The sequence below is a fragment of the Candoia aspera genome, chromosome 5 (assembly GCF_035149785.1).
Source record: "Candoia aspera isolate rCanAsp1 chromosome 5, rCanAsp1.hap2, whole genome shotgun sequence".
Taxonomy (NCBI): domain Eukaryota; kingdom Metazoa; phylum Chordata; class Lepidosauria; order Squamata; family Boidae; genus Candoia; species Candoia aspera.
The window spans coordinates 99,029,091-99,038,737 of record NC_086157.1 but is presented as its reverse complement, the minus strand read 5'-3'; the positions used below and the strand labels follow the sequence as shown (position 1 = coordinate 99,038,737).

The 9,647-nt window shown below is 38.9% G+C and overlaps 1 protein-coding gene across 1 annotated transcript; it reads right to left on the bottom strand.

Moving 5' to 3' along the window:
* Nucleotides 1-3,593: 3,593 nt before the first annotated feature.
* LOC134498575 (vitelline membrane outer layer protein 1-like) lies at nucleotides 3,594-8,486 on the bottom strand. The gene is made up of 3 exons (XM_063304731.1): nucleotides 8,316-8,486; nucleotides 5,307-5,413; nucleotides 3,594-3,897 (listed from the first exon to the last, which is right to left on the bottom strand). Exons 1-3 carry the CDS (start codon nucleotides 8,484-8,486, stop codon nucleotides 3,594-3,596), a joined length of 582 nt encoding a protein of 193 aa, XP_063160801.1.
* Between the last annotated feature and the right edge of the window lie 1,161 nt (nucleotides 8,487-9,647).

The window sequence follows — 9,647 nt, the reverse complement described above, 5'->3', positions numbered from 1 at the left end:
GGAATCACAAGTTTTTTCCTCTCCCCCACCACCACCTTCTGTCTATTCATGCCAAGCTGAAGTGTACACAGTGGTAGCTGAATTCTTTCTTCAAGGCCATCTACATAGACCTCTACAGCATGTCTGCTTAGGGAGAGTGGCCCAAGGATCACTCACATACCCAAATTTAGGAGCTGCAGCAGGTGGGATTCCAGCATGGGCAAAAAATTGAACCCAAAATAAGCCTCTGAAAATGAAGGGCTGGAACAATGTAGATAAAAGCAAGCTTTATTTTCATTTGATAAAGATGGAGACAGAAATATGGCATTGCATTTTGTTATATAAGCAAATGGTTACAATTTGCTCCTACAGGAAAAAGTAAGGGACTTGGGATCACTGTTTCGTTTCACCCTAAATTTGTCTAACCCCGGGACTGAGGGTCTGGGAGTTAACTGTCAGGAAACCTATATCCCAGCCTTTCCCAGTCTGGTAGCCTCAAATATATTGGAGTATAACTTTCAGACAGACACCATCTGGCTGGGAATTCTAATAGTGGCCAAAGATACCTGGCATCATATCCTATGATATCTGGAAGTTACCAGGTGGGCAAGGCTGGTACAGACTATATAAATTCCCAACTGTTGTACATACAGAGATATGGTATTAAATGTTGCCCTTGAAATACACAATTAATCAATAATATTATTATTTATCTGTTAGGTTGATTATTCTGCCTTCTTCTAGGAGCTCAAACATAGCACGTGTCCTTCCATTTCTCCCCACAACCATGACCCTGTGAGGTAGATCAGGCTGAGAAAGTGTGACTAGCCCAAATTCATGGAGTGAGCTTTGATAACTGAGGGTGAACTCGAATTTAGGTCTCCCTAGTCCTTCTTCAACAGATTAAAGATTACTAGATGTCCTGTAGCAATATGCACAAGTATACATATGTATACTGAGGACCCCATGGGAGAGAGGAATAAATATTGGAGACTGAATTCCCCCATCATTCTTACCTAAAAACCATCTCATTCATTTCAATGGCATATGTTCCCATGATGCTCGGCTTCTTTAGAATGGAGGTATAGATGTACATGTTAACAAATCCACAAAGCTAATCAAGGAATTAGCTGAATGAGATCCTTTTACTAATAAATCCTTTTAGTAATAAATGGGACTCTCTGAATCAAGGGTGGGAAAACTGCAGCTCATGGGCAAAATGTAGACCTCCAAGTGTGTGATCCATTTAGTGTATGTAAATTAACATATTTATTTATTTATCTGGCAAATTTATACTGGAAAGCTTATATTTGGAAAGTATGTGTGTGTGTGTATATATATCTATATATAATATTTACATTAAACAAGTAACTCTGGGTGGCTAACAAAAATGCAAAATATTATAAATAAGAAAAACCAATGTAAAGCAATGCAAAACCAATTTAAAATAATCATGGAACTATAACCAAGGCACCACAAAACAATTTACACACCAACAGGCATACCAGGTTCATTAATGTCCTGGCCTTAGCCCCTCAGTATTTTGGTTGTATCTGTGTCATCGGGCAAGACCCACATAACATGCCTTCCATGTTGCAGCCCCTGCCCTTTGGAACAGCATTAACCCCAAGAGTCAGATAGCTGCAACCCTGTTGGCCTTCTATAAGGCCTTGAAGACCTGGTATTCCCTTGTTGTCTGTAACAGCTGAAATGTTGAAAGATTGTTGGTTAGCCTCAGTTTATGCTACATTTTATTCTGTATTATTTTTATGTGGTTTTGGTTTTAATTCTATGTTAACCTCCCAGAGTTACAATTTTCAAGTTGGATGACAATATCAATCAACTAAGTAAATAAATAATTGCATGTTTCACTTATTGTCGTGTCCCAAAGCATCAAAAGGTTTAATTACAGTATTACATAGTAGCTTCCTTTTCATAATCCAATGTTCGCACAGTACACTAAGTTGCAGTTTGTTTAATCTTAGTTTACTAACTAAACGACAATAGACTGAATATGCCATAAAATGGCTTATAAACTACTATTTATTTATTTATTTGAATTTATTAGCCACCCAACTCGAATGGACTCCAATCAATAACTATGGTTATTTTATTTATTTATTTAATTTATTTTTCAAACTTCTATTACTGCCCATCTCCCCCAAAAAGGGGGACTCTTGGTGGTTTACAATAAAACCAGAATTAAAATCATAAAATATATTTAAAATAAATATACCAATAAATAAGAATAAGATAAATACCAAACCCAAGAGGGAACATTCTTATTCAGTGGGAAGGATCTATGGTGCTAGCCACTCCAAGATGAGCTATTACCTCTCCCACCCCAAGCGAGGCAGCAGAACCAGGTTTTCAAGTTCTTCTGGAAGGCCAGGAGTGTGGGAGCCTGCCTTACCCCTGGGGGCAGAATATTCCACAGGGTGGGTGCCACTGCAAAGAAGGTACGCCTCCTGGACCCCACCAGGTGGAATTCTCTAACCGGCAGGATTTGCAGCATGCCCTGTCTGCATGACCAGGTAGGACGGGTCGATGTTGAGGGGATGAGACGGTCCCTCAGGTAACCTGGCCCCATGCCATGTAGGGCTTTAAAGGTCATAACCAACACCTTGAATTGGACCCAGAAGCAAACTGGCACCCAGTGCAGCTCGTGCAGTAAAGGTATTATGTGTGCCGATCTTGGGGCACCAAGAATAAACTGCACGGCTGCATTCTGGACCAGCTGAAGCTTCCAGATACTCTTCAAGGGTAGCCCCATGTAGAGCGCATTGCAGTAGTCTATATGGGAGATGACCAGGGCATGAGTGACTGTTCATACAATATTTATATTTATATTTTCATACAATATGCTAAGTCAAAACCAAGCACATGACATTACAGCTTAATGTGCTGTATGAACACAGCCATTAAGTCAAAGTGTGGAAAGGACTGTGGGACTGTCTCCTCTGAACCTCTGGATGAAACATGAAAATATGCTTCCTGGCCCCAAAACTGAAGCCTAAACCTTCTCCTCTAGCTTTTCTTTTCTTGCTAGTCAAAGAATCTATTCTCCTTTGGAGAAAAAGGGAAAATACCCAGGCATCAACATTTGTATTATAAAATAGGTTCTCAAAATACAAAATGTGCATAACAGTGTGCAGATAGATGTGAAAATTGTATGAAGATAAAGCTTTGGGATCACTAACTACTAGTATATGATTACCTAAAAAGGAATATGGACCATAGAATGGAACATGTTTTCCATTTATGCCCTAGATGCTTGGAGAAGGAACTTAAAAATGATTAAGTTGTGGTCTATATACTGTATTTGTTCAATATCTACAGTATATAGTTAGAAAGCCAGTATGGTAAAATGTTTAAAGCATCAGACCAGAATCCATGTTCTCTCTGATTCAACTATAAATTTATTATCAGCCACAGAAGCTTTAAGTGAGAAACTTAACTTTGGACTAATTGCTATCTCAAACTAGCCCATCTCACAAAATTGTTATTGTGAGGAGAAATTGGAAGAAGGTGTGCTATGGACACCTTGAGCTCCTGAAGGACAAGTGGCATATACAGCTGCCTGACAAAGGTACATTATACTGGCATCTACCTTATCATTTACCACAGCAGAAAAACCTCACATCATTCAGTGCTGTGTCATCATCTAATCCTTGTGCGATATCCACCTTTGTCTGGAGTCCACATATAAAACTTTTAGAAGGGCAGGAGGAACTCCATGAACCAAATTCCCCCCACTCAAGGGAGTTGCCTACCAATATTTCTTCATTACTACACATGAACTGAATGTTGTTGGCTGCTGTATCATCTAATGGTCCCTGGGGTCTTTCAACTCTTAGAGAGAAAGCCACCAGTTTGGATTTGTCTCTGCAATACCTTATCTCAGACCAGGAGCCCCACCTGCCAAAGAAGACATTAGAATTAGCTTGAGCAGTTTATACAGTAGATGACAACAGAAACTTCAGAGGGGATTAATGAAGATAATGTATTTATTGCAGTGCTGGATCAAAACAAATGGTTCCATCAGCTGAGTATTGTTTTATTCTAAGACACAGGAGAGTTAAAGCTCAGGAACAGTAATAATCTATTCTTAATCTCAGGGTCCAATGGATGGAAGCAGTTTTTTTGAAAATGACTCTTGATGTTCAAGTCCACCAGCCACTGATAGGAGCAGAGCATTTATTACTATTTTTGCTTCTTTACAAGTTGTCTGTCTGTCTGTGGTGAGTGTGGATGTGAAATCCAAATGGATAATCAAAAAACACACATGTGAGGGTATTATAAATTGTTGAAGTTTTATTCAGAGCTGAGAATGAATGAATGATGAATGAATGAATGAATGAATGAATGAATGAATGAATGAATGAGAAAGCAAGCTGGGTTTTGAAATTCTCCACCAAATTTGTGGGCAGAGAAATTGGCCAGGCAGCTCTTTGAATTTCTCCATTTCTCTAGGGGAGGAGAATCAGCAGCCTTCCTTTGTTGGCAGTGAAGGCATGGGAAACTAGAGGAGCTGAGTCTACCAGAGACTGCCATATTCCATGAGAATTTCACTGAAATTCTTTTCTAAGAAATTTTAAAGAAAATTAATTGAATGAGAACTGACCAAAAAAAAGGTATTATTTCAGCAAGACAAGAGTTTGCTTGTGTGACAAAATAATCATCTTCTCTGCATTACAAGATTGAATTAATTCAATGTACCTCCTCAAAAAACAAAGGAGTCCCATTTTGCTTAAAATGACACTGTGTTCCAGATGAAATCTATACTGTTCTAATTCATTTGTTGATATGCTACCTTTCTGAATATTAAAATTTTAAGAGGAGCAAAACATTATTTTCATTCCAGTCCAAGATCTCAAATAGCTAGAGAAGATCTGACAGCAGTAACTCTTTACATGAAGATGACTGAGAGCAAGCCTACTTCCAGATGTTGTCTTTTGGTAAGACAATCCTCCCCAATTTGATATTTGCCAGATGTATCAGGATTCTAACTCCTCAAATCGTCAACCTGATGGCCACTGGCTAGTTGGATGGAATTCTGGGAGCTGTGATCTCCTACCATGAAGAAAGTACCTGTGGAATAGTTCTAGGGGCTGTAACTGTGGTTGTTAGTGGGCATATATAGTCAGAGCACTGCTTGGCCTGAATACATAACCCAGCTCAGTGATGTGGTTGACGTAATTGGGATTCCTTCTCAATTAGTTCAACCAACTCCTGATAAACATTGGTAATAGGACTGGCACAATGTACTGGATTGTACATAAGTTTAAACAGTGCTGGTGCTGGTTCTGAAACAAGACGCTACTCACTTCCCAACAGAAGATGAAATAAACGTATGATCAGTATCACAGAACAGGCGTATGCCATTCAGGGCTGTGTCATCTTCGTGGCGTCTGCCACCTTGATATGGCTCTACCTAATGCAGAAAAGAGAAAGTGTCTGGATTAAAATAACTAGCATTCTTTAAGATGCTTCTTTTAAAAAAAGATCATGATACTACCCATAGTACTGTAAAGCAGACTTCTACCATGCAGAGAAAATTATCCATTCCTCTAGGAAGGCAGGCTGGAACCAGACACCCACTCTACTTTGTTTTTAATTTTGCTTTTTCAGAATCCTACAAAGAAAGGGATTTTATGGGGCCCTCCGGCAGCAGGCAGCTCCCCAGTACTGATCTGTAGCCTTCGAAATACCCCCAAATCATGCCCCCAGTATTTGATAGCATACTTACTGATTTTCAGAGGCACAATTTTTTAATCTATTTTTCCCCTTAAAACATTGAAAACTATGTGTATAATATTCCATAAAACTTAATGGATAAAATTCATATTACTCCTAAATACCTTCAGTAAAAATTCTCCGGGCCATAGCCTCTATCTGCTGATCAAGAAGAACCTGTGAATCCAGGCTTCTGGTAGGAATGGTGGCTTGAACAGCATCGCAAGTAGACCTGGCAGTACAGTATTTTAGGCTCAGGCAGGATCCCCTGGAGCCCAAAAGTGTTCCTTGGATAAAGGACAACCCTAGGAATTACCCTGTGTCCTCCGGACGGCTGGACATAGCCAGATCATAAACGAGGTTTATAGATCAAGCGGTGAGTGATCAGCTGGGAGGTGCAGTGTCATCCTTTCCCAAGCCATGCTGCAGCCCTTTAAATGGACTCTAAAACTGACCACCCCATTTCTTAATGCACCAATTTACTTGCCTTTTCTTTGCTTAAAAGAGGCTTTTTCCAACATAGCAATGAGATTTCTCTTGGTAACCTCTACATTATTTTTGAAACACTTGAACTTGGTTTTGTACTTTATGTTTTGGGCAAAAAGAACCAAAAGCTGAACTGTGGATTTAATTGGATTAATTGGCGGTATTTTTATTGTTTCCTTTTGGGATTTAACAAATCTGTCCTGTTGGAATCAGAATTTTCATGGCTATTGGAAGCAACATGGGACTCTGTTCTTATATATGATAACAGCAGTAAGATTCTTATACGCTCAAAGATGGAAGGATGCACAAATTCCCTCAATAGAGGACTGTTAATGGAATTGGCACAAATGGCTAAACTGATAGCATTGATAATAGAAAATACTGTAATGGGATTTGTTTCTATTTGGAAGCCGCTTTTGGACTATTTGCTTGTAGCACAAAAAAATGAAGTTCTGATTCTGGGTTTTGATGATTAAATGGTTTGATTTTAGAGAAATAATGTTACTAAATGTTTAATTAATAGCAAGAGATTAACTGTTATGTACTTTTATATCTGTGTTGGAGAAGGTCAGAAGCTACCTGTCATATTTTTGTCTATTCTTGCACTGTTTTAGTTTCTTTTTTAGACTTGTATTCTATCTGTTCTATATTCTGTATTTTGTGTTTTAATTATATCTTGAAAATTAATAAAGCTCTATGAAAAAATAAGAATCTGTGAATCCAGAAATCCCCAGTTGTAGACCTATTCTTTCACAGAAGAGCCAATAAAGGGCCAAACCATTTCAATATCTTGCTAGTATATTGCCTGAGTGTTTTTTTTTATTTGTTTGGTTTGGTTTTTTGTCCCATCCAAACCCTCAGAGCTATCAAACATTGAGCAAGGGCCTTTATTGCATCTTTTGGGGTGGAAATATATAACTGGGTATCATCTACATATTAAAGATTCTTCTAGCTGAACCAATAGATAACCTTTCTCAGTGCTTTCATAAATATGTCAATCAACACTAAGTGGAAAAAAAGCCAGCCATGTGGCATCCCACACAGCAGTGGTAAACAAATTCATCATTAAATCCTCATCAACTGGAACCAATTTCTTAGGGAGTAATGGAACCACTATAAAATAGCACCACCCCATTTCCAACTTTTGTGGACAGTCCAGAAAGATGTCATGGTTGATGACAACAAATGCAACTGAAAGTTAATAGAACTAGCAGGCCACAGATTCTCCATCCAAGTCTAGATGAAGGTCATCCACAAGAATGATTAATGCAGTTTTCAACCTTCAGCCAGCTCTGAAACTCAACTCAGAGGGAATCAGATAATCTTCATCCAGGATTTTTTTCTACAGCTCTTGCTCTACTACCTTCTCCAAAAAAATTTTTCTGAAAAGGTAAGATTGGAGAACTGTATAAATTGTCCAGTAGTTAGGTTGAGAGATGGCTTCTTCAGGATAGCAGGAACTACCCACTCACTCAGAGAGGCATTAACCATCTCTTAGATCACTTCCTATGCTGTCATTGTCTCTGTGTTCGAAGACCAACAAGACATATGGCAAAACTGCCTGCCTGATGACTGGGAAAATTCCCAAGTGCCAGCTAGAAATTTATCAGATCAGTAGAGAATCTGGGGTGAACTCATTCTAATCAATCCCCAACCTATGCAAAGGATGCCAGCCATAGACTCAATCTGAATTTGCCTTCCTGTTAAAGCCATTATTCCATTTCCTTCACTCTGACACACTAGAGAATAGTACTTGACCTTCTTCTGCATAACATCCTTTCAATGTTTGAATAACGTTATCATATTCTCCCTCAGTTTTCTCTTCTCAGGACTAAACTTACCAGCTATATAGGGTTTGATTTAGAGACCCTAGTTACCCTAATTTCCCTCCTCTGAATCCTATATAATATTAGTGCATATTTCTCAAGTTCAAGCAAAACCTTTACCTTTACCTTTAAAACTATTTGAAAGCATTGGGTAATGTATAATTCTCTTAAACCATACAGAGTTTTGTGGGAAGAAATAATGTTGAAATTTCAGTGATAATAGGAGGAACTTGCTGTTCATCATAAAGCTGTCTGAGAAAAACATGGTAGAGTAAGGACAAGCTTTACCTTCAATACAAAACCAGAAGCATAACCATTTAGACAGAAATCTTTTCTTCCCCAATAGCCCCAAGGTCCTCCATTGTTCACAGAGATGACAGAGTTGTAAACTCGTTCGTCTTCATCCCTGAGACAGCAGGAGGGGATCAGGAAGACTACAATGCAGATGGAAAGCTCCATTATTAGGTAGTCCACTCTGTAACTGTGGGAAGAGCATTGAAGAATGCTATAAGAATAATAATAATTTTGGTTGTTCCTCTTTAGGTATCTAATGCCAACTACACAAGGCCAGCCCTTCCATGAGGTAGAGTTGATATTTTCACCTGCAGGTAACATTCTGCACCCCACCCTACCATGCCTCCCTCTGAGGAAGGAATCTCAGGTTGCCTCTATTTGCTCTGAAGTACTGTTGTGAGAGGTCATGCCAGGCCCAAATACCTCACTCCATGACATTCCACAGAGCAATGCTAGACCCAATCCCTCATTTTTTCTGGCCATTTCATCCAGTGAGACACCTAGTCTTTTTTACCACTGAACTGGCTGTAACAAACTTGGCCATCAAAACAACACTAAGGGCTCTTCCATGTTATGCCCAGTATCACTCTAGTGCCAAATAGTATGTCGTATTCAGTGAGTCTTTTGGTTTAGTGTGCAAATTTTTAAAAAATGAACAAAGTCAGTTTGGTGTCTTGTAATTATCAGGATTGCCATACAGGTGGAAAAGGAATATAAAATATTCCTCATATCTTGCAGTCCTGACAAAGGACTTTGAAAATATCATTTTCATTTGAAATCTTTATTTGTGAGAAGCACTGGCTGAACAGAATGTGACAGAGCTTTTCCATTGTCCCTTTAGAACAATATTCAATTTGCCATTATGTGCATGAAAACAGACTCTGTCTTAGTCATTCTGTTGCAACTTTCCAAGCATTGTTCCCCTGTGCAGTTTATTTTACAATCCTGTTCCTTGCCTCTGGAAAGACTTAGAATCCCAGTTCATTAAAAGTGTTAACATGAAATAATTAAAATGAAGTCCGCAATAGGGAACACAAGGTTCTGGTCTGCTTGATCAAAGAAGTAGGACCATTCTTGCTGTTCTTCCACTTGACAGTCTGAGAATGCACCTGTGGAATTGCGTATTTCCTTTAGAACAATTGTTTATTGCTTCTAGTAAGGGAAGGTTATCACACTAATTCTTAACCATGACAAGCATTATTTGAACTAGCAATTTGCAAACAAAGGAATGGGTGAAGGTCAACCAGAAAGTGAGGGGCAGGATGAGTGTAGAATTCAGATCCCTGTGGGGTACAATGTTCTATGGGCATGTAATGGGATCCATTT